The sequence below is a fragment of the Haliotis cracherodii genome, unplaced genomic scaffold (genome assembly GCF_022045235.1).
Source record: "Haliotis cracherodii isolate W230 unplaced genomic scaffold, xgHalCrac1.p SCAF_4, whole genome shotgun sequence".
Taxonomy (NCBI): Eukaryota; Metazoa; Mollusca; class Gastropoda; order Lepetellida; family Haliotidae; genus Haliotis; species Haliotis cracherodii.
In genome coordinates, this window is record NW_027266297.1 from 11097433 (window position 1) to 11122893 (window position 25461).

The 25461-nt window shown below is 37.5% G+C and overlaps 1 protein-coding gene across 4 annotated transcripts in view; it reads right to left on the reverse strand.

Annotated features, from left to right (window-relative positions):
* The window catches only part of LOC139479162 (uncharacterized), a 41926-nt gene extending 17628 nt beyond the window's left edge, over positions 1-24298 (reverse strand). Inside the window, exons 1-2 of one of the 4 annotated variants that reach the window (XM_071261948.1) lie at positions 24222-24298; positions 11808-11964 (exon numbers count right to left, since the gene is read on the reverse strand). In XM_071261948.1, coding sequence (XP_071118049.1) covers positions 11808-11837 — 30 coding nt within the window. In that variant the 5' untranslated portion in view covers positions 11838-11964; positions 24222-24298. Of the gene's footprint in view, positions 1-11249; positions 11335-11807; positions 11965-12942; positions 13051-13521; positions 13770-24221 lie in introns of those variants that run through there. The other 3 variants (XM_071261946.1, XM_071261947.1, XM_071261949.1) reach the window with 3 other exon arrangements.
* Between the last annotated feature and the right edge of the window lie 1163 nt (positions 24299-25461).

Sequence of the window (25461 nt, forward strand, 5' to 3'; positions counted from 1 at the left end):
ACGGTTGGGGTACATCAAGCAACAAAAGCGAGTGATGACTGAATTCTTCTTAGTGAATTCAAAGTAGTAAGTTATAAAAGTTGGCTTTATTCCTGGGGTCCATATGCGAATTTTGAACGGGGAGAAGAGGATCAAACGACAGGACGCTCACTAACACACATCATGGGCTCGCCACTATATCATGGGGTTCTGTGAGTACAACAATTGGACATCGTAAAGTGATTTAAGGCTCTTGGGATTCGGCTAAGAAACTGCTTCTTACTTTGGGCTTGATGCCAAATGATGGTTAGAGTTTTTGTAATTATAATCATGTTAAAGAATATCAAATGTTAATGCTTTATTCAGAGAACATGTTTATACTTTCTCCTGCTAACTGATGTTCTCTTAAAACCGGTATAGTCTGGACTCATGGATACGCACGCAATCTTTCGCATGTCAGAGATATTGGTAATATATTCTATCATGCAACATCTCGTTCACATGTTTCTTTCGTGCTGGATTCCACCGCTTCAAAAATATCTTACGGGATTATTTTCTTGATGATATGACTACTGATGCGCACAGTCTACGATCGACCGTAAACGTACGACAACGCTTCAACAACCTGCTAGATCAGTCGGTCGTAATAATGACCATTGGTTTCAGAATACCTCGAACGACTCGCACAGCAACTCCCTGGATACCCGGTCTGAATTGCTTGGGCGGTTTGTCTCTTTGGGCGACTCAATATAAATATCGAAATAATCAAACACAATTCTGCACAAACACTCGGTGCATGTTAAATAAGTAACAAAACAATTACCATAATCATAAGAAAGCTCTGTTATATGCCGCATCCAGTGTATGAATCATAAGCATGTATTGTTCGGCGGATATCCTGGAAAAACCGGTCGGTTCCTTTTTTAAGAATTCTTTTGGGTATGTGTTTTGAAGCAGGGACCAAAACGGTATTGCTTCTCGATACAAGATCCAAAGCAACAACCAAATTGCAGATCGTGAAAGCTCGGAGAAACTCGGTTAGGGGACAATGTTCTGAAGAATGTCTTTTTCTGCTGTAAAGACCTCTGGGTATCACAAACGTTTTGAGTCTAGATGACATTGAACGACTTCATCTAAACGAGTAGGCGTTAATTCAAATATGGAATTATTGACGTGTCTGTACCTGTGAACATAGTGTTCCATTAATCTATTGCTCAAACATCTGTTCCTTGTTTCGATTGTTAATGTCAACTTACTTGCATGGATTGTCCTACGAGCATGATGATAGCTGGACCTGGTGTGTTAACACGTGCATATGTCGCTTTGGTCCTGAATACACAGCTCTCGTATATATCCGGTTACAGATACCAAGTGTTAATTCCATATATCGACTGGATGACCAACAAGTCTTACTGATCATAAACCGCTCCCTTATATTATATATGATACACAAGTTATTATGGCTGCGACAGTGTTTCCTGGGTGAAATAATCTTATGCTTTATATAGTTTACTGTCCGTGGTATTAAATATTAACATATAAACAGTGCTGACACAATTCAAATATTCAAACATGAAGGAATATCTGGCATGGTTTCACAAGGTAAGTGTGTCTCTGGTTTCCTCCGTCGTGATATTGCTAGAATATTGCTAAAGGAGGCGTAAAATCATATTCACCCTCTTACTACTTGGGGAAACCATACATATGGAGAAAAATCTTTATCAAGATATTTGAAAGAGTAGTTTTAAAGTACATGTCTTATTATTTTCTTGATAATAAGCTATTTTAAAATATCATTCAAGCTTCAAAACTGTACATTCCACCGTTCATCATTTTGTTGAAGTCATGTTTGCTATGCTTAAGATAACCGAGAAGATTACTGAATGATATTTTGTGATGTGTCAAAGGCCTTTGGTCGTGTATGGCACAGACGGTTGTAGTTTAAACTTAAAGGATATGGTATACAAGGCAACGTCTTAAACTGGCTGAAAACTTATTAAGACCATAGACATCAAAAGGTATTTAATTCCCCATTACGGCATTGTCAAGTCCTCAATATTTGACCGCTGGAGTACCACAATGCTAGGTCCTTGTGCCTTTCTTATTTTCAATATATGTAAATGATATTACGGATCGCCTTGACCGCGCAAGCAGATTGTTTGCAGTTGGATGATACCTCACTGCGGACATCTTCTACTGAACATCATATTATAGAAACCATTTTGAACAGACATCTCGACTGAGCTGAGCTAAAACTTGGCTTATATCATACAATCTAGACAAAAAAGAAGCGACACTGTTTACTCTGAAACAAGCTAATTCAAACATAAGATTGAAATCTGAAAAAAATATAAACTGTAAGTGCTCATAAGGATCTTGGTATAACAGACCCGTGAAGATCTGGGTTAGAAGTGATCACCAGCAGCCAAAACTGATTGATAAAGAAGGACAGTAATCAATGACATCACAAATACCCGGTACAGATTACAGAAGCTAGGTTGTCGGCATTTGCCTGTATCCATAATGCTACAGAGATATTCTCAGCAACAAGGATTGTACTCACAATGATTCCCAGTCTACTGGCGAGCAGCAAAACAGATGGAGGTAACTGTGACTTTACTGATGTCACTTATTCACTCGTTAATATATGTCGATATAGATAACGCACATACTACTACGTCTAGTAATCCCTGGTAGGACAATTGAGTGAGTTTAAAGGGACAGGACGTCGATCGTCGGTCTTTATAAAACACAGCCGATACTCCCGAGCTCATTCGGCTCTGCTCGCCTTATTCCGTTTCTGTTCCAGTGACCACATCGCGGGTGATGGCTCATTATGTGACCGGACTTTGATTTTGTATGTAAAGAAACGCACTTGTCGTAGTGCCGTATACCACATTTTTTTAATTTGGAGAAGTGTTACATCATTACCTTACGTTGAGCCACATAAGAGAACCTCTTCTCTCTGATTGTTTGGGGATAGTTGTAATGCATTAATAAAAGGTTCGATGCCACAGAGATAACTCCTTTTGGGGATGATGGACATTCCCTAAAAGTCGGGCCGGGCCGGGCCGGGCCAAGACGGGCCAAAGTGTTATTGGCTAATTACATCATTAACGGCGACCATACCTACATTTTATTGATTCAACATACACACATGACATTATTGAACAATCACCAACCAAAAACGTGCACCATAATTAAGTAATTCGGAGTAAATCGCTTGAAAACCAGAAAGTGGAGCTGAGTGTAAGGGTCGCTGATCTAGGCAACATGTAAAAGAGCAATCGTTAAACGAAATAAGATTTGAAACGTATCAAATACTTCTAGCTATCGTGATACCAATTTCCATCTGTCGGCATAGCCTTTATATTTATAGGATAGTACTATATCTAAGTAAATACCACTTTATAATGTCACTGTTCATCGTATTTAAAGCAGACACGTTGGTTAAAGTAGACCTCTTCTCCCTATACTCTCAACAGTTACACAAGTGTTCGGTCCGACTTGGCCCGGGCTGTGAAAATCAAATAAAACCTCACATATGTATCATGAAATGGATTCACATCTATAGACTAGTATTATATCTACCTATATACCACTTTATAGTGTCTCAGATCGCGGTACTTAAGGAAAACAAGGTGCTCAAAGTGAAGCCGTTTTCCCTCTATTAGATATTATATTATTTTCTCTTGGAACATCTATAAATTGTACAGCTGCATGTATTTACCAAAACGTTTTTACTACATTAAATAACCACTCACTCATTGAACATCAACAGTTTTTTCCATGCTGAGATCCACTGAAATGGTTAGTTCATTTGTTACATTTATATGGAACAGAAAGATATTTGTGATTAAATACGATTTTATTGGATACATGTACCTTGGCAATATTTAAAAATTGAACAATAGCTTGCTTGTGATTTGTTTGGAAGCATAAAATCAACTATTGTTTGTAAAAAAACATTTGTGTGTATTAATATATATGTTTTTTTAAAGGAAGAGGTGTTTGTATAGATAATTATTTGTGTGTTCACAAACCCCTATCATGTAATTACATTTTCCTGAATAACACGTTGTTTGCATTTAAAATAAATGTCCCTGTTCACCTATGTAGAAAGTCAATAAGCGAAATAAAACTGAGTAACAGATTGCATAGACGATCAATTCAGAATACAGGTGTAAGGTGTTGCTAATTGAAATGTATTTCGCAGGTAATAATCAATAAACATTGTGACAGAACACCAAGTGAAGGATTAAGTTGAATTATGGTTTTGCGAAAAGGTCCGTGGTTTCTGTCGATGAAACTAAGTTTGACAGTGTTGCAAATGATCACTTTCTTTGACTTCATTGCGGATTCCTCAACCTATATCGAGGAGAATTGTTTACAGTTAAGTAAAATTCTAATTAAGATTTCTGGAAGCTGTCACGGTGGCAAATTCAAACTTCGATATCATGGTACACAGTTCTATTGTAAAGTCAGATTGGGACCGAGATGGCCCTATGTATTTTTATCTCGAATTTGAAATAAGCGGTTAAATTTATATGTTGTGTTTGTTTGGTTTGTCTTGTTTAACGCCACACTCAGCAATATGCCAGCTATATGACGGAGGTCATGCAAATAATCAAGTATGGACCTGGCAATCCAGTAATTGACATCACGAGCATCAATCCACACAATTGGGATAAGATGACATGCATCCAATCAACCAAGTCAGCGAGCCCGACAACCAACCCGATCCCGTTAGTTGCCTCTAACGACATCCATAGTCACCTTTTAATGCAAGCATTGGTTGCTGAAGATCTGTTCTAACCCTGATCTTCACAGGTCCAAATCTATATGTATTTTTATGGTGAGGCAGTCGTGATCGGAGAATAGGTTCGAGAGTTCGGTACACACATTCGTGGTAAATATCTCTCATGTTGTGACTGATAGGGATTTTGTCATGTTTTGAAGAAATGTCATCACTGTCATGCTTTTGATGGTACACAAAACGTAAGCTTTACCTCGAACATGCTAGTTCTGGTCACAAAATATATGCTTTACTGCTTTTAACTTTTTACTGATTTTTGTATTAATAACATTACAACGTTTCTCAAGGTTATAGACTCCAAAGATTCATTAAAGTGCATTTTAGCACCTAAAATTGACAACTTATACCCTGATCGCAAAACTCCTAACGATTTATACTAAAAACAGATACGAAAACTTTTGCGGAACCCGAGATTTGAATGACTGACAAATACGTACTTTCTTGTGTTCTCATACATAAAACAGCAGTGAAAACATGATCTAACATGGCTCAGTGTGGAATGTGTCTAGGATTGTAAACTGCCATTATTATTCCAAATTGTATGCATACACATGTACATGGCTTTATTTGGTTTTGTGTCTCTACCCGCTAACAAATGTGGCAAGATACACCTTCCAGGATAGTGGACGATGTGGACACTGACGTAAATTTCTACAACATGTCCAAACATTCCCAAACAGACAGAATCATATGCTTTCTGAAAGTCAATCCACCACATCGTTCTTGTCGTTGTCGTTTTTGTCGCCTACGTCATCATTATCCTTCAAGGACAGTGGACGGTATGGACACTGGAATATTTCGAATATTTGGAAATGTGTGCATTTTAATTAATACAAACACTATTTTAAGCGTCAGGAAACGAGATCTTTCTTGTCATGAATGGGGAGTATAACAACTTGGGAAGCTAGCTTGACATTTCGTTAGTGCGGTCCTCATACTGTCTTTTGCCTTGTTTCTCCTGAATCTCATTAGTTTCAAAAGAAACAGATAAATCGGTCATACAATGATTTCATTGGATTTATCAAAAAGGACCATATCAGGTTTGTTCGCTTGGATACGCCTGACTCTGTATGTGGGCGTATTCCTATGAATTTTATATGTAATTATCATTTCCCACGACGCCCTCTACATATTCTGGGTCGTACCATTGATGGTCTCGGAGTCAAAACCACACAAAAGGCGATTACGGTAACAAGAGGATCGAACCATGACAAAGATACTGTGTTTGTGTCAAGCTAGACATCCACTTTGTCACAAAATCACACATTGACGTTTTCGAGTGGCAAGTGACTGGTTCTGGGTCGATTTGATATGGCACTTCGCTTGGTTGACACTCATTTCTGTACCGTCCAGCACCATCAACAAAATTAACATTGATATTCAGTACTACATCAATGGGTCGTTTAGGAAAATCCATTGAATGACTTGTTTTCAATCTTGACATGCTTCACAAGAGGATCTTCAGATAAATACATATGTGAAATAGTGCACGATTAAATTCAATCATGAAAGGCCTCCTTGTTAATCACACCATAGTGCCCGACCTCGTCATACCAAAACACGTTAAAATATGGTGATCATCATCATCATCATAAACAACTATCATCATCTTAAACAACTATCATCATCATTATCATTATAATGTTTATGTTCCCGTCACAGTACATCGTATTTAAAGAAAACAAGCCCTTTTCCCTCTACATTCTCAACATAGTCTCTATGAGAAGTGTTTGGCTTGTGTTGGGTCCGACTTGGCCCGAGCTGTCAAAATCAACTTTAAACACAAAGATGTATCTTTAGATATAAAGAATGTTTTGTAACTTTAGAAGTGCTAGGACAATCAATCAACGTATCATCGGTTAACCCTTTGAACAAAGTATGTTGTTTTTACATCGGCACTTCACGCCATGATATGAGTGTATGCCCTTTGTTTTAGTAAACCTAGACATGTAAACACTCACTTTTGACATATCAACTGTGCAAGATAACAGTGATTAATCAATCAACGTATGTTCTGTTATTCCTTTGATGACAAGGAACGATCCGTTGATTCACTAAATAGTAAATCAACTGATCATTCATCTCTTGCTGGGCTGCTAGGTTATGGGCCGGAAGAGCGAAACCTAGCCATAATCAACTCTAAAATATCTTCGCTTTCGTGAAGCTACATAAAAACTGGTCACGCTACAGTAAACAAGGGATATGGCTATACCGGGACTCTCAAATTACAAGTAAAACACAGAAATGCGTATACCGTAATTACAGTAGTAATTTATCTATACGTGCATATTACATAAGACACATTTCACCTCACTTCAAACCTGGATTTAGATTGAATAATTACCCCAGACACAATAAATGCCAAATGGGAACCTTTGTCAGGTATTCTGAGTGGTGCTACCACTAAGTATACCTGTAATAAATTCATTAACTGAGCATCAAGGGAATGACGATAAATACACAAGTGTAGGGTTATACCAGAAAACGTGGATGACGTGGAAATCCGAAAATGCTTTCACTGCATGGATACTTTTTTTATGATTAAACTATAACCATCTGGGGTTTTTCCAAATGACGACATACGATGAGCTCCGCCGTTCTTTTGGTCCGTTTGTTTAGGCTGAAGAAATTAATTAACATGGCCCTTTTTTAGAAATCTTTATAGATCACGGTTAACCAATCAGTGTTCCAAAATGCGTAAAACAAATATTGCCTCCTAGTTTATTTAGCTCTCCTTGCAGACGGTAGCCCAGTCTCTTGTCACGCTCAGTTGCGTTGCGGATCACCTAGGTACTCACAGGGAAAAAACAATAACAAAGGCAACAACCAGTCCCGGGGAATTGCTTTAGATTAGTGCCCCTTTAACACGTGTCGTGTCAACCCTATGACATTCGCGAATATCCACTTCCAGAAAACATCCTGTGTTGGTTTAACATGAATTAGTAAAGGTCATTTAGGGATGCCCAACACGTTAATTAATTAAAGAAGAGTAGTTAAAACTCTGTCGTTTCCTGTCCAGGACATCACACCCCTACACGCTAAGGTCGGTCATCAAAGAAGACACACAGTCAAGACACTGACTTTTCTACGAGAACTCACGGTATGTAGTCATAATTATCAGTTTATTACCTTGTTGAAGATGCATTTTGAATCAAACTCAATTAAATGAGCAAAATTATACGGGGACATTTGAGATCTTAGAAGTGATGACTAGGTGAATGAATAGAAACCATCCAATTTTGATTCTGCCCATTTGCTGAGTAACGGACATTGACCTATTTCGTTGGTATTAATAAATGTATTGCATTTGAATGTTGTTTAAAAAAATATAGCTCGAAAATATCAACATCGGCCATGTTTTCTTTGCTATTCTATTCCAATTTAAAAAAAATTAACAGAAGTTTCATCATTTTAAACGTAATCATCCCATAAATATATTGGACCCGTGGTAGATTCCGGGGTAGAATAGGTCTTCAGCAACCCGTGCTGGCCGTAAAAGGCGACTAACGGGATCGGGTGGTCAGGCTCGCTAATGATATATGAATATTCCGAAGTAACGTATTATCAATTATAATTTCAAGTTAGTATCTTGACATTTCAAGAAGAAAATAAATAGCAGATGACCCTAAAAAGCTACGTCAAATTTGCGTCTCAACTGGAAAGACATCCATGTCTATCATTAGCTCACTTAGGGCCAGAGCTGGGCACATTTCCGGCTTAGCCTAATATTGTGAATGTAAATCATGTGTCTGCCCTACTTTTGTGGTAAAACATTTTGTCGACTCCCCGGCTGTCACACAATATATAGGATGATAAATGTTCTGACGCATTTAAAATTTAGCAGCTGCATCGATTCAAATTTCGACACTTCAAATTCATATTAAACGCCGATATGTGTTAACTTGTTTTCAAATATAAAGGGTTAATAATGCCAAAATTGGCCAATGAATACAATTTTATGCATAATTTTGATGTTTGAATTTTGAACTTTATCAAGGCATATAGATCTGAGATAATTTGCCGTTAAAATGACATGCAGGCCATCCTTGAACCACCAGGGCTCCGAGGTGTTCTAGCGCTGTAGGGGTTAATTAGGCTTCAACATCCTGATGATATTCTCGTGACAAATGATACTTAAGGGGTGATTTTAGGGATTTCCACATAATCCTCATATAAGGCGTTCCCCCAGAGGCAATCTATGTCCCACATGCTGTGGTTACCTGACTTTATTATATTCAGTCATGTTATTTGCTATGGTCGGACCCGTACAATCGATTGGTTGATACATGTCATCGATCCCAATTGTGTGGATCGATGCTATTGATATAATCACTGGATTGTCTGGTCCAGACTCGAATATTTACAGACTGCCGCCATATAGCTGGAATATTGCTGAGTGCAGCGTTAAACAACCAACCAACTAATCTACCGCTGTCATTGTCATTGTTTTACCGTAATCAGGGAAGTAATGTTTGAATTTCATTTCATATTTCAATGTAGAGCTAGGTTACGTGTAGATTAAACCGCGCTAAATTTAACATTTGTAACCTCACGCTGTGCGTTCGGTTCCAAATTCAATTTAGCCCACAGCGTTTCAAATGTTACATTTAGCGCGGTTAAATCTACACGTAACCTAGCTCTACATTGTAAACATAGTATGTTTATCGCCTTTCTGTCATGACTCAATAAAACGCGAACTCTTTGGTGTTAGCAAATATACTGAGTGAAGCGGCATGGGTTGAGTCCAGTGTTTTGAGTGGGTTGTCGATGTGAATTACGGATTCACTTACTAAAGACATTACATTAAACAAAATATGGCGCTGAATAAGCTCAGGCAGTTTGTTTACACCTTAATACTACACTCGATCATGTGACAGGCATTGATAGCATACAAGCACGGCAACTTGTAAAGCTAACATGAGGTGGGCACACCTGACAAAATCTAAGCTATGCATAAGCTGGGCCCCGTCTCTAATATCACAATATCGGAGCCGGTACAGGCCAATGAGACGATGGCTGTGAACGCCTTCGAAATATCGGACATACACTATGTTATGTAATTTTCCATTGGTCGCTATTTTTAGACGAAGCGCTACCCTTATTCAAAAGCCTCCATTGAGAAGCCGCACAAAAGACCGTCAAACTTTAAATTGTACTTAATTGTACACAATTGGGATCGATGACATGCATCAACCAAGTCAGCTAGCCTGACCACCCGATCCCGTTAGTTGCCTTTTACGACAAGCATAGTCACCTTTTACGGCAAGCATGGGTTGCTGAAGACCTATTCTACCTCGGATCTTCACGGGTTACCTGGTATCACCACTACTAGTGATTCACAAACACATGCTCATGATATAATCAGAATCGCACAGTCAAGCCTATGATTATGAATATGAAAAGTATTTTGTATCCTTTATTTATGAAACACAGTAAAAACAAAAATATAAAATATGATAAAATCAGTCTGACCCAATGTCACTGGACAACGACACGCCATAAGGTAGCATTATAAGCCCACCCTGTTTAACATTATGATCAATGATTTATCAACCCTCCAACCCAAACTTCTAACTTCGCTGATGACAGAGCAATATGGGTAAAACACAGAAATATTTTACAAATCCGAAAAAACTTAAGTCAGCCCTTGGCGGAGGAGATCAATGGTGCAATAAATTGGGGTCCATCCTTTCAAGCGAAAAAAGCGTGGGAGTTCAAACACAAGGCTTCCGTATTTTTTGTAGCCTACAATTCTTTAGCGACTTCTTTGTATACGTACATGGGGGACTACGTTCTATAGTCTGATCATTTCAAATCTAGATCTAGATATTGTGGCAGACACAAAACAAAATGGGAAATTAATAACATTTTCTAGGACTGCCAAACTGCAAAATGCCATTCAAATACTAGTTTTTTTGGTGTTTGATAGGGCTGGGACGAGTCCAAATTGACTTCCCGGGTACCCCCTCCCTATTACCCGACCCTACCCGGGTACCCAATGTAGGTCTCAGGAGAAATCTCAAAATGTCCAAATGGGGACACTTTTAGCTTAGCCCTGGCAAAACGTATTTAGATACATGTATTAAACAATCTGGTCATTCATACACTGTAGTTGAAATAAGTTATATCTTTATTCAACCATATGAAAAATCAGGAGCGGGAGCAGTCAGAAAGAAATGCGAACATTATTGACTTGTGTTACCATAGATATTTTTGTAATTAAACAATATATCACGTGACTAACCATGGGTCCGGGTCGTCCTGTAGGTACCCGGGTCCTACTCAGTACCCACCCGGCCCGGGCACCCGAGTTACCCGTCTCAGCCCTAGTGTTTGCCAAATTCAATTAAAAGAAGGGCCTGGCAATGATCATTCGTGATGTTACGAAAGCCAAAACAATGAATGTTTACTGAGCAAGCGAACGAAACGATTATCTAAACCATAGGAGACTTACTGTGGGAGTGGTGACCTGCTTCGAGAAGAACGTATTCCAAGGCTAAATTGAGCCCATCATAACCAACTGTCAAGTATTTCACATAATCTAGTCAAGCAAATGTAAAACGTGCGGTATCTGGGTGGTCTTGTTACCATGACAACACGTGTATGTAAACACCGACGGCTCATGTGATAATGGTACTCTGTTGTCGCGTGGTATACTGCAGCCATCAGTTACTATATTCTGTTCTGTCTATGTGAATCCACTTAATGGAAATCGATGACACAGTTCCGTGTCAGACGAGTGGCTACATGTAGACAGGCCACTTGAAATATGCATGTTTTTAAATAATATAACGTGATATATGTAGTAGCGGACTCGCCAATGTATCTCTGATACTTTTGTGGGAACTGGGTTTTAGAAAATTACACATGTTCATGTGATTGGTCACAAAAAAGATTGCAGTTAAATGAATAGCAGATGAATAGGTAATTGGAGAGAGAGAGAGAGAGAGAGAGAGAGAGAGAGAGAGAGAGAGAGAGAGAGAGAGAGAGAGCAATTTGAACATATACCTACCTTAGTTTTTCCTTGCCCACATTCATACATCAGCACTTCCTCAGCTTCTAGCAATCAATTTCCAATCAATATCGTTGTCTCGCGATCAGGGTCAACCACTGTTCAGTTTCTCATGTATGCTTCCGATTAAGACGCTCATGTTTGTTCTACAAATCCGCTGAAAATGCACGAGAATACATGGAAATACACAGGATATTGTACATATATAGTTTTTAGGAACAGAGTTTTCGCTTTTTCATTGCAAGTAGTTGTATATGTATGTGTATCTTCATTAGTTGTAGCACAAAATGTATATGCTTGGGTTAACCCCCTGGATATGTCCCTCCTCTTTGGGACCCTCACTTTGAAGTCAAATAAAATTCAAAATACATCACCAACATAATATACTTCACAGTTTTGAATAAGGTGGGAAATTCCCTGTTCTGTGATATCATCCACTGGCATTTTAGGCCAAGCAATTTTTACACATTACTAAATCACCACCCACGGCGTTATTAACAGCATGTTTTAAAATCTACATTTCGGATATTTACTCGGAGAAATGAATTTCAAAAGTAGCATATTAGTGATCACGGGTATCTGTCTTTTATGAAATCACCAATGATCATTCCAAAACGTCTCCCATAACCCTAGAATCGTTACGAATGTTTTGGAAAATACGCAAACACGAACGCCGAAGTGCACTTTCCGCCATATTTGATAGTGTTTACAAAATCAAACGTTCATATTACTTAGCTGCGATACATACATCCTTGAATTCCTCATACATTTTAGAATAAAATGACTCATGGACTTTGTCACTAATACAAAGTGCCTAGATGAAATCAAGCAAACTAAGTTAGGTGTGAAAACGAACCCTGAGTTCGAAAACCTGCACTTGTTTGAAATGCAAAGAAAGTAAAATATGCAAGGGGTGAGAATCGTAGGAAGAATTAGGGAATTTAAAATAGATACATTGCAATGATTTGATATTTTCAATAAAAATTGTCAAAGTTACCTCCCTGTGTGACGCCATGACTGTCGCAAATTCACGCACAACGACAAAGCCCTTAAGGTATTTATCGGAATTTCGGACTATTTCCGTGGGTTTCAATGAAAAATATAACAACAAATCAGAATGTTTCTGATCACTTACATGTCACATTTATGTATACACGATCCCTGAATCAACGAAAGTCCTCTCGTAAAATCCCGCGTACTGTTGACAGTAACCACGCCATTTGCTGAAAGTCGGTCACCGGTGGTGATATGTCAACATTGTAGATTGTAATTTCTTTTAGGTGAGAGTGCACACGATCATTTTATCATACTGTTTACAGTTTCAGTTATGATGTAGATATTGCATATCTTTTATACATTTTTCACACTATTAATTTCACTTTGGATATTCAAAATGATATCATACGTAAATATAGGCCACAACATGTGTGAACGCACCTTTGATAATCTCCGGTTTGTTTGAACATTGTAACATTAGAATGCATTCATCACCACTCGCCCCTTTCCGTTACCTGCAAGAAGACCCCCATCGATGAATGTCAAAGAATCCCTCAGAAATAATTTTTGATTTTACATATGTCTTGCATCTAAAAATATACCAAAGACATAGTTAAATGTGTTCAATCATACTGCATAATTCCGCACGTCCCGATGTGCTTTAAGTTGCATCTGGAATATATATGATATATGGGGAAATGTGTGAACCATTACTCACCGAGCTGACAATTGTTTTAGGTATGCCCGTTTGCGCTAAGACGGTACCCGGTCGCTAAATGCCCACGAGATGGGCAAGAGTCGCTATTCGGCTTGTCCCGGAATAACACGAGTTGGCCACGAATGATTAGAATGGCCACATTCCTGGAGTTGCGCCCCCTTGCCCGATTGGCGGTCCCACACTCCGGCGCAGTGGTGACTCAGCATAACACTATGTCCAATATTGAACATATACTCAACAACAAAAGTTCCTGTGACACCAATAATTTAGTGTATGTTTCAAACAAGTAAAGTTTGGTTTTCAATATTATAGTACATGAATGGAATCAAGTCACAAAAACGCAACGTTCTACAGAAAAGCATGCATTCGATGTAAAAGTTGACTTTTATGCAAGCCCCATGCATATCACTACCCAAGAATGGGTATAAAAACATGTGCGTTAACGGGATTCCATATGCATTGTTCAGCATCGTGCTGACAACAACCACTCAGAAAAACAACAAAATTCCTGCATTCTTATTAGCTGAATTGGTCACATGTTATAGACTGATCCAGTCTGTCAATCAAAATTGGCGCATGCGTCATTTTGAGCCAATCAGAAGGCCGGGCGCGCTTTGCTGATATGTCAGATTTCCTTCCGGGGTCAAACGACACCCGAGAAGCGACGTGGCTACGGATTTTGCTATTTTCACTCGCGATATCCCTCACGTATCGCTGGGATTAGATGTATACCTTTACCCAAACCCACAGGGTCGGGAGAAAAATGTTTGAGGCTGATCAAGATGTGCGGTAGGCCTCACCATCAGTTAAACGACGCCATCATCCACCACGGGAATCACGTCTGCTCGAAGATGAGTATTTGCACGATATGATTTAGTTTCAAAATCACAATAACAACAAAAATAAGCCTATCTATTAATATTGCAAATTACTCGAGCATAATATTGCAAATTACTCCAGCAGTAATACTTCTTTAAACATAGAAATATAATCATTGTCAATGGTTTTCGTTCCATAAAATATTTTAATTTATTTCATATAAGTTCCCATTAAATCATGCTTTCAATATTTCAGCATTTCTATGAAGAGACAGGACCCATGCTGTAATGTGAAATGGAATCAGCCCTTCAAGGTTAGAAAGGAGGGGAAAATTTCACGAGAAGGAAGTAAATTACTGAAATATTTTGACATAAATATTTTGAAATAAAAAAACCCATCTTAGTTAATATAAGAAAATTATTGGTTTAGAATTGTTTGCAACACAAAGTATTCACTGGTAGTGGAAGCTTAAATTACTGATATACATTTTAGTGAAACAATATAACTGTTAAAAACGATTATAAGTGTCAAGTCATTTTAATTAATATACTGGAAATAATAGCAAGATTGTTTATGAACTCAATCTAACATGGTCAAGTAATGATATAAATTATAATCTAATCAAATAATTAATAAATATTCCAACCAGTTATTTAATTGATGCCGTATAAAAGTCAGATTAATATGATGTAATTGCACTAACTAACACACACTAAATTTTTGATGGTACAACATCCACATAGGTATAAAACTTAGCTTGTTGGCTCTTTGTATGGGACATAATAATTTCTTTTTAAATAATATATTTTTTAAAAAGATAGTGTTGAAAGTGATTACCAGTATCATAATGCATGATGCTTATTTCAAGATACACAGAATTTATAAAAACAAAGACACTATCTCTTTGTCACACCCTGATCAGGCATTATCCAGAGTGTCTGATCAATTCTGCTACAGAATATATAATATAATTCTGAATACATTTCATATATAACTGTGATGAATATTGAAATGTATCTAACCCAAAATGTAATTCTTTACCATGATTTGAGGAGATTGTCAATATTTGAAAATTGAGCAAGAACTAGTGTTTATTAAGGATGATGGTTATTTACATATTGTTCAAGTTTTGGTTATGATTATGTTGAGAATGAGCTTCATATTTACTTCACAGTGATTTTGCTGGCTTCAGGATATTTTCAAGTTGGGTTTTCATATTTGGCATGAATTTATAAAATTTTAGAACAACTTTAGGGCATTATGGATGACAATCAGTTAGTATCCTAGAAAAGGAACTGGTCTGAATCCCTGTTTGTGTGTGTTTTTATTATTTAAGGAAAAGTCATGTTCACACCAATATTTGTGAGGCATACTTGGGATATATGTTTAAATATCTAATGAACTCCAGGTGTCCAACTACCTGATATTTGCATTTGAATGTATGTTGCTTCATGCATAAGTAATACTTCTCAATTCACATGTGATTTGTTGCATAAAATATATAATATTTACTGTTATGTCCTAATTATGTCTTCTTACTAAGTAACAAGCATGATGTCAACAGGTAATTTTGTTGATTAAAGCTTTGCACTTATGACATATTTAAGTCTTTGGATGGCATTTAGAAGTGATACACATAAGGAAGAGAAATGAAAGATGGTGGTGTTGCTCATAACTACAGTTGACATCCATACATTCTCTTCCTTATGAGATATTTGTTGTACTTCATTTACATGTTTAGTTGTTAACTGTAATAATTCTTGGATTCATGACAAGTCTTTAGAATAAAAGATCATATATGAATTTTAATTTGTTGTATATTTTATCAATGAAAGTTAATTGATGGGAAGTACTGCAGAAGAAGATTAATAGCAAAGAACAATGAAGAACGAGACGTGGTTTATTTGACAAAAACAAATTGTTCTATACGCTCACAAATTGATGACGTAAATTGGCCGACGATTTATTTTAGATAGAAGTGAATTGTTTCCCTGGACAACGCAGATAAACGCAATGGCCGAACGATCCAAAAGATCGCGAGATATGGCAATCGATAATGCAAGAAAACGTAACAGACAATGGTCTTGAGAAATGTGAGAATATTCAATAAATACCAAACTAAACCCACCCGTTCATAAAATGGACTTGTCCGACATTGCCGAGTAGGATTATATTCCGGGAGTCATCATTATTAAATACGGGTAAAAAAATTAAAGCTTGTAAATCTTATGTACATCCTTAAAAGAGGCTGTACATAATCTTGATATCGCATATAGGGGATACACGACTCGTGGTCGTTGTTTATCGTACAATATAACACCGCAGTGAGAATAAACCACTCGGGGCTGCGTTTTATTGTACGATATACATCCCCTCCTCGTTTATTGCTTAAATAATACTCAGATGGGACCGCTTTTGCTTACAAAATAAAGTCTAACCGAATAAATACGAATAGAATAGTTTCAAGAAATATTTCTCCACTTTTTTTATCACCGCGATGTATTTCGTTGTAAATATTCTGTCTTTTACTTAATTTCAATCTTAATTTCCCACACTGAAAAACCTGCTTCACTCATATCGTACCCTAAGCTTCCAATACAAACCCTGAACCCGGTCATACACTTCCTTTTAAATTATGAAATACCGTGAATGGATGCATTTACGTTGTAACAGCTGCAAACAGTCCGTTTGGTGCAAATGAGAACGATGAATTGCAAAATAACTTAAAATCGTGAATAGTCTATTAAATAGTACCCTGTGTGAATGAATACCCTGTACCCAAATTAATTTTTATTCCCATCGCTGGCGTTGTTGACTGACAAGATGCGCTACTCCCTGATGTGAAACAGTTGTTTTGTACGTTGAAATGAAATGATCAAACGCAGGTTATTTCCATACCGAGGTCTTAAGGACACAATAACAGTTTCGGATTAGTTTGTCTTACTCTTCATGAAGATTCACTATCAAAATAGTTTGTTTTCATGTTGACAAACATTACATAAAGTTTTAGTCCACCCGTAGTGTTTTCCAGATCCCCTTGAAATTCACAATACACATATCTTCCGTACACATATCCTATTTTCCACGACTTGTCTTACTTGCCGAGAGTATATATGTCTATGTCTTCAAATTACACCCCTCCACCCTACTGTGTTTCGACGTAAATAGTCTAAAAACATAAACGCCTCTTTACGTTAACGCATGTCAAGTCACAGAAGCCTTTTTATAGATAATACATTAGTATCTACTCTGAAAAATATGTGCGCCCCGACCGACATTTTATATTATAACATGACTGGCTGTTTAGATGAAAGGGCCGCTGCAGCTGACACACATGGGATAACATGACTGGCTGTATAGATGGAAGGGCCGCTGTAGCTGACACACACGGGATAACATGACTGGCAGTATAGATGGAAGGGCCGCTGCAGCTGACACACATGGGATAACATGACTGGCAGTATAGATGGAAGGGCCGCTGCAGCTGACACACATGGGATAACATGACTGGCTGTATAGATGGAAGGGCCGCTGTAGCTGACACACACGGGGTAACATGACTGGCTGTATAGATGGAAGGGCCGCTGCAGCTGACCCACATGGGATAACATGACTGCCTGTATAGATGGAAGGGCCGCTGTAGCTGACACACACGGGGTAACATGACTGGCTGTATAGATGGAAGGGCCGCTGCAGCTGACCCACATGGGATAACATGACTGCCTGTATAGATGGAAGGGCCGCTGCAGCTGACCCACATGGGATAACATGACTGGCAGTATAGATGGAAGGGTCGCTGTAGCTGACCCACATGGGATAACATGACTGGCAGTATAGATGGAAGGGTCGCTGTAGCTGACCCACATGGGATAACATGACTGCCTGTATAGATGGAAGGGCCGCTGCAGCTGACCCACATGGGATAACATGACTGGCAGTATAGATGGAAGGGTCGCTGTAGCTGACCCACATGGGATAACATGACTGGCAGTATAGATGGAAGGGTCGCTGTAGCTGACCCACACGGGATAACATGACTGGCTGTATAGATGGAAGGGCCGCTGCACCTGACCCACACGGGATAACGTGACTGGCAGTATAGATGGAAGGGCCGCTGCAGCAGACCCACATGGGATAACATGACTGCCTGTATAGATGGAAGGGTCGCTGCAGCTGACCCACATGGGATAACATGACTGCCTGTATAGATGGAAGGGCCGCTGTAGCTGACCCACATGGGATAACATGACTGGCAGTATAGATGGAAGTGCCGCTGTAGCTGACCCACATGGGATAACATGACTGGCAGTATAGATGGAAGGGCCGCTGCAGCTGACCCACATGGGATAACATGACTGGCTGTATAGATGGAAGTGCCGCTGCAGCTGACCCACATGGGATAACGTGACTTCGCATCCTTAGAGAAGACTGGTACAACCATACTGTCAAAAAGACGCAGTTGACATTGAAGTGACAAATGTAACTTCCGTCCTTGGCATAAAAACATAGAACATAGTTTTCATTGCTTGTTCTATTAGCTTTTTCTTTGTTAAAGTGAATTTCGATTATTTTTTTAAAGATAACACCAAGGTAGTTATAGGAATCAACTTTATCCAAAACATCATGACCAATTTTGAAATTATGTTTATAATCAGTTTTTGATCCGCCAAATATTGATATTTTAGTTTTGGTAGTATCAACCTCCAGCGTATACAATAATTATGAAATGAGTGTAACGTATGTTTTAGATCATTAGCTTTTGTGGCCAATAGCACTGCATCATCTGCGTACAGTACTACAAATAGTGTGACAATATTTTCTATTCGATCATAGAATTCATCTGGTTTCAGTTGGACACCTTTACATTAATCCTGTACAAGAGATGCATCGAGGTCATTTAAAAATATTGCAAACAAGACAGGCGTCAGGTTTTCTCCTTGTCTTACTCCAGATTTACATGAAAAGAAACCTGTTAAATTACCATTACAGTAAACACATGATTTGATATTCTGGTACATATTATAAATAACGTTAAAACAGTTTGCAGATATGTTATTTTGTAATGGTTTTTGCCAAAGTCCTGATCGCCAAACTGTGTCAAATGCTTTCTGAAAATCTACAAATGCACAAAATAATTTCTTTTTCCTAGCTTTCAATAATTCCATGAGGTTATATAGAGCAAAGATGTGATTACTGGTAGAATAACCCTTTCTGAAACCTGCCTGAGCTTCCGACAATATGGAGTTCGTTTCGATGAATGTTTGTAAACGCTTATTCAAAACTTCTGTGAAAAGCTTACCAAAACAGCTCAGCAGGGTAATAGGTCTGTTATTTTCGGGGTTTTGTGGGTCACCTTTACCTTAAAAATGGGTTTGATAACACCTACTAATCATTTTGGGGGAAATGTACCAGTATCAAGAACCATGTTAAAAAGTTTGATATAAATATCTATGAAGACATCAATTGTGTTTGAAATATATTCGTTAATCATATTATCAAGACCAGCAGCTTTTTCACCTCTGACTTGTTTATAGCTGCATTAAGTATTTTGCTTTCTTCCATGTTTACTTTACGTAGATTATCAATATCAAAGTCGTCATCTGCCGAAACTTCATTTAAAGATTTAAAAAAGCTGAATAATGCTTCACTATCTGGTAGGTTTTCAACGGCAGACTGCCTTTGCTTAAGAAGTTTCCAAAATGAACGGGGGTCATTTCTTTCAACATTATATAATTTGTATATAAGTTTTTTAAATGCATATTTGAAAATTTATGAATGCATTTTTTTATAACTTTTACTTGCATTAACTAGTCGTTGTTTATTTTGGAATGTTTTACTACATTTGAAATATCTCTTGTCCTCGAAGTATTTTCCACGGGCGATTTTACATTGTTTACCAAACCAAATTTTAGAGCGCTTGTGGGGTGTTGATTTTCTCTTAATCTTTTTAACAAATCCGAACACTTTGCCAGCAGTACGAAGAAGCACATCACCTATTTTGTCATTTACGTTTGTTATAACATCGTAAATACCCTTCACTCATGTGGGCTCTTCACTTCACTTTATTCTCCAGAGAACCACGCATGGTGGTATTAGAGTACATTTTACATGTCAATCATTATATACAAGCAGTCAAAATGGCGGCGGACTAAAACAATATATTCTAGGTAAACAGTGGTAGATATAATAAGCATGTGTATTATCTAAGTTTTGATATTACAGAGAAGATACCATTTATAAACTTTGCTAGGTTTCTTAAAACAGTGAAATCTGATGATGTAAACAACCGTCTATAAGATGCCATATTTGAAAATTTGGTTAGTTTTGTTGAAAAAAATATTTTTCTATTTTCATCAAAAGCAGGACAACGAAATATATAATGAAACTCGTCTGCAATGTCGGAGAGTCACACAATTTACAAGTTCTAAATTTCCTTGGAGTATTATACCAACGCCCTGTCTCAATAGGTAAACAATGATTGGATGCTCTAAATTTTAATATTGGGTAGTAAATATATTTGGGCAATAAGATAAAGGCATCAAGTGATGGTAGGGTCTTAATGTGTTTATAATATTGTCCCTTCGGACTTACTTCTATTGCATTCCTCCACACTTGGTAAAAGTGATCTTTTAGTGTAGTTACTACTATATTAAGCAGCCATGTTCTGTTAAAATTACCTGGGAACATATAAACATTACTTAGCCCACATGAGTGAAGGGTATTTTCAACAAAGTTAAGCCAAGAATACGAATGATTATTTAACACACTATCTAAAGACATGAAATTGTACAGTACCGAGGATAACTTGAAGTGAGACAGGGGCGTGTTGAGTTTATACCAATAACTAATAATTCTTTTAGAAACATGGACGCTGATAGGAAATCTTCTAAATTCACCATATAAGAAATAATTTTGTGTGGACATTCTGAGACCAGAGGCTAATTTTATAAACTTGGTATGTATATTTTCAAGTATATCTATTTTAACATTTCCCAAAATTCAGAGCCATATAACATAATGAGTAAAATCATTAAATCGAATGCTTTAAGTACGCAGTCAATTGGTAAATCATTGTTTCTTGCCATTTTCAATAACAAAAACGTACATTTCTTAGCTTGTGTGGCTAGGACACTTATACCAAATGTCAATTTTCTATTTTTGTGAAAGCTAGATATTTATAATTATCAACTATTTCAATTTCTTCTTTGCCAAAGTAAAATGATAGCTTGTTTACTCTACACTTACCACTTCCAAAAATAACAATTTTAGTTTTATCACTATTTACAGTTAGTTTCCATTTCTGACAATTTACATAAAAATAATTCAGGGACCTCTGCAGCGCTGACGCTGAAGTAGCAAATAGCACTGTATCGTCTGCATATAACAGAACTAGTAGTTGTAGACAAACTAAATTCAAATCATGTTTGCTGGATATATCAACACCATTACAATCAAATGTTTTTAGCCAGGATTCTAAATCATTTATAAAGATAGAAAACAATAACGAAGAAAGGTTTTCTCCCTGTCGGACCCAGAAAAACTTGGGGAAAACGCAGATTTTTCATGATTAAACTCGATACAGGATTTAATATTGGAATACATATTTTGTACTAATGTAAAGAATTTCCCTTGGATACCACATTTTTGACCAAAGACCAACTCTCCAAACGTTGGCAAAAGCTTTGAAAAAGTCAATGAATGCACAGTACAATTTCTGTTTGTTGTGTTTTAGGAATTCTATAACTGAATTAAGAACAAACATGTTAGCAACTGTTGAGTAGCCTTTACGAAAACCGGCTTGGCAAGGGGATAATAAAGAGTTAAAGTTTAAAAATCTTGATAATCTACAGTTAAGTATACTTGTAAAAAGTTTTCCCAGACAGCTCAAAATAGTAATGGGTCTATACGAACTAGGATCACACGAGTCACCTTTACCTTTATAGATAGGTTTAATGACCCCAATTAACCATGAGTCGGGAACTTCACCTGCGTCAAGTACGACATTGAAAAGTTTCCCTAAAAATGGGAGAAATAAATCTATTGAGTCAATTATATATTCGTTTTCTACAAAGTCTTCACCTGATGCTTTATTTCTTTTCAGTTGTGATACTGATTCACTAATTTCTTGTTGTGTTATGGCAACATTAAGAACTGAGCAATCTAGGGGTACATGTGTATTATCAATATCTTCAGGAACTGTATCATCATACTCTTGTGCGTTTATATTCTTAAAGTATTCATATAGTTCATTAACACCAGGGGATGAGTCATTATGCGCACGCTTACGTTTACGCAGTAGTTCTTCTTCTGCCAGTCTCTAATTTCAACGGCTAATTTACATTTATATCTTTTCATATATTTGTTCATACATTTCTTATACTCCTTAGCTGCATGACTAAAGTAGATATGGTTTTCTTGATTCCTATTTCTTCGATATTTTCTCCTAGCTTTATGGTAGTGTCTATGTTTCAGAGTACATTCTTTTCCGAACCAAGTTTGTTAACTTTATGTTTCTTATCATTGCCAGTATAATTATATGAGGTGGAACAGCGTATGTCAAATGTATTTATCGCTGCATTTGTAAGAATATCAGAGAAGATAAGTTGTATTATTTATTAATTCATTTGCCTTTGTAGTGTCATCAACAACTTTATCTAATAATGTGCTTACATCTTGTATCTGTATAACATCAATATTGTTCCTGTATTGGTTTGTTTTTGATGAGTCATATCTTTTGGGTTTTGTAGAAGTTGTTACAGGTTTACTGGTAGATGATTTAGGTACATTACCATACATTCTGCTATTCATACTTGATAACGAAAAAGCTATAGGACAATGTACATCTGAGTATAGGGGAGAACAATCAACAATTTCAAAGCTCTTAAAATATGACAGGCACCTGTTGGAACATATGACATGGTCAACAGTACTTGTATCCTTACAGGTAACCTTTCCGGATTTTGCGTTGTACATTCTTCCATTGCAAATGAAAATATTAATTTTTTTACAGATATCAATCAGTTTGTAACCATAATTATTAATTTTGTTACTATCGTTCGAGTATCGATGACGTGGAAGTCCGAGTTCATCTAGAACAGATTCAGGATCAAAGTCATCTGACATTTCTACAGTATCAATATCTAATTCCTCTAACAAATGTTTATCTAAACAGACATATTCACACAGTGTTCCAGTACGAGCATTAAAATCTCCTGTAAGGATGACAGTTTCAGTGTGAGAGTACATATATAATAGTGCTTGTTCTAACTGATCAAACATGTCTGTGGTGGCGTACCTAGAACCTTCAGGTGGAAGGTACACAATACCAATTAAAAGGTCATCATTACTATTGAAAGCTAACTTAGATAGTTTAAAACATAGTATGTAATCCGATTCAAAATCTAATATAGTGACATATTTAGAGAAACAATGTTTAACTGCAAGGCCTAAAACCTCCCGAATGCCTGTCACCCAGGCCCCTGTGTTTCAAAAACAGTTTAAAACCATCAATTTCAATGCCATCGAGTGTATCTGTTTTGGTTTCTTGAAGAGCAACAAAGTTAAAAATATTTACAAGATCCAAAAACTCTGGATAATTAAGTCGTTTTCTCATTTATGTAGATAACACTAATTTGTCCAAATGTATTAACAAATAATTCTGAATTGTTATTTTCCACTGAGCAACTTTCGCTAAGAGGGTCAGTTCGTGCACAAGCTGGACTAGACTCTCCATCATGTAAACCACGTGAGCCACTTGGTAGTTCAAGTGCACGACTCGTCGATTTTATAGCAATTGAGTCTTTACTGTCGAGTTCACCCTGGTTGTTTTTAAAAGGAATATGATGGCTAAAAACATTAGATGAAACATGTTCATAACATACCAGTTTATCTAGAGTTCTGGGTGGTTCAAGTGTCACATGGTGTGAGCTCGCTGCGTCCTGGCACAAGTCATTCCCGCCTTGCCATCCCTACACTTAGTTTGTTTGTTTTGGGTTTGGGTTTTTTTTTGTTCATGCATGTCGGCCATGTTTTGCGACTTCATTACTCAACTGTGACGGTTTTCGCATCGCAGGATATGTAACGAGACTCCATATACTACTTTCTGGTGATGTTGAGACCAACCCAGGGCCTGTTACTATGGAAGATTTGAACAATGTCAAGACTGAGATTAATCAGATATCCTCGCAGAACTATGGGATTTCCGACAGTCTCTGTTTACCGAGATGAGTGTAATTAAATCACAACTAACCGACCTTAGCAGCAAGTGTTCATCACTTGAAAACTCACTTTCAGAAGTGCGTTCAGAGGTAGAAAGGGTTGGACTTGAACAGGAGACTATCTACAGTGATATAGATGCACTCTATCAGAAAGTTGAACAACTTGAAGACAAGGTATCTAGTCAAGAATCTGATATCGACAGATTAGAGGCCTTCAGTCGTCGGGATAACGTAGTATTTTATGGTGTGCCTGAAGAAGCTGATGAGACCTTCGAAATGTGCAAGGATAAAGTTATTACTATGCTCAATGAGCATGTGAAGACAAAGGATTGGCAACGCCCCGATATTATACGGGCGCATCGGATAGGGGTCAAACAGTCGCAACCCAATAAACCCCGCCCTCTCATTGCTAAGTTTTCTCTGACGGAGGAGAAGATTATAGTACTAAAGCACAGACAAACCTTGAGGAGTGTTGCTATAGGCGTTGCTAACGACCTAACCAAGCACCAGAGACAGACTAGCTGGTCTGAGGGACAAAGGCCTAGATGCCTACTACAAGAATGGTAGACTGGTCACTAAACCTGGTACTCATGACAACACATCCAGACACGAATCGACACGGAGATATGTACATTCTAAACCAACCACTACTGCTCCTGTTTCCCGGAATGCCCAACCTCCAAGAGCTGTCTACTCCGCCCTCAACGGCCCGGCCCCTACCATCACTTCTGAATTATCAGGTGCAGAACATTCCATTTCAATATCAAACTTCAAAATAGTTACATGGAATATTGAAGGTTTTCTTTCCAAAATAGACGATCTAGACTTTTAGATTACATAAAAGGCTTCGAAATTATATGTCTAGAAACATTTATTGACTATGCATTATCCATACCTCAGCTGT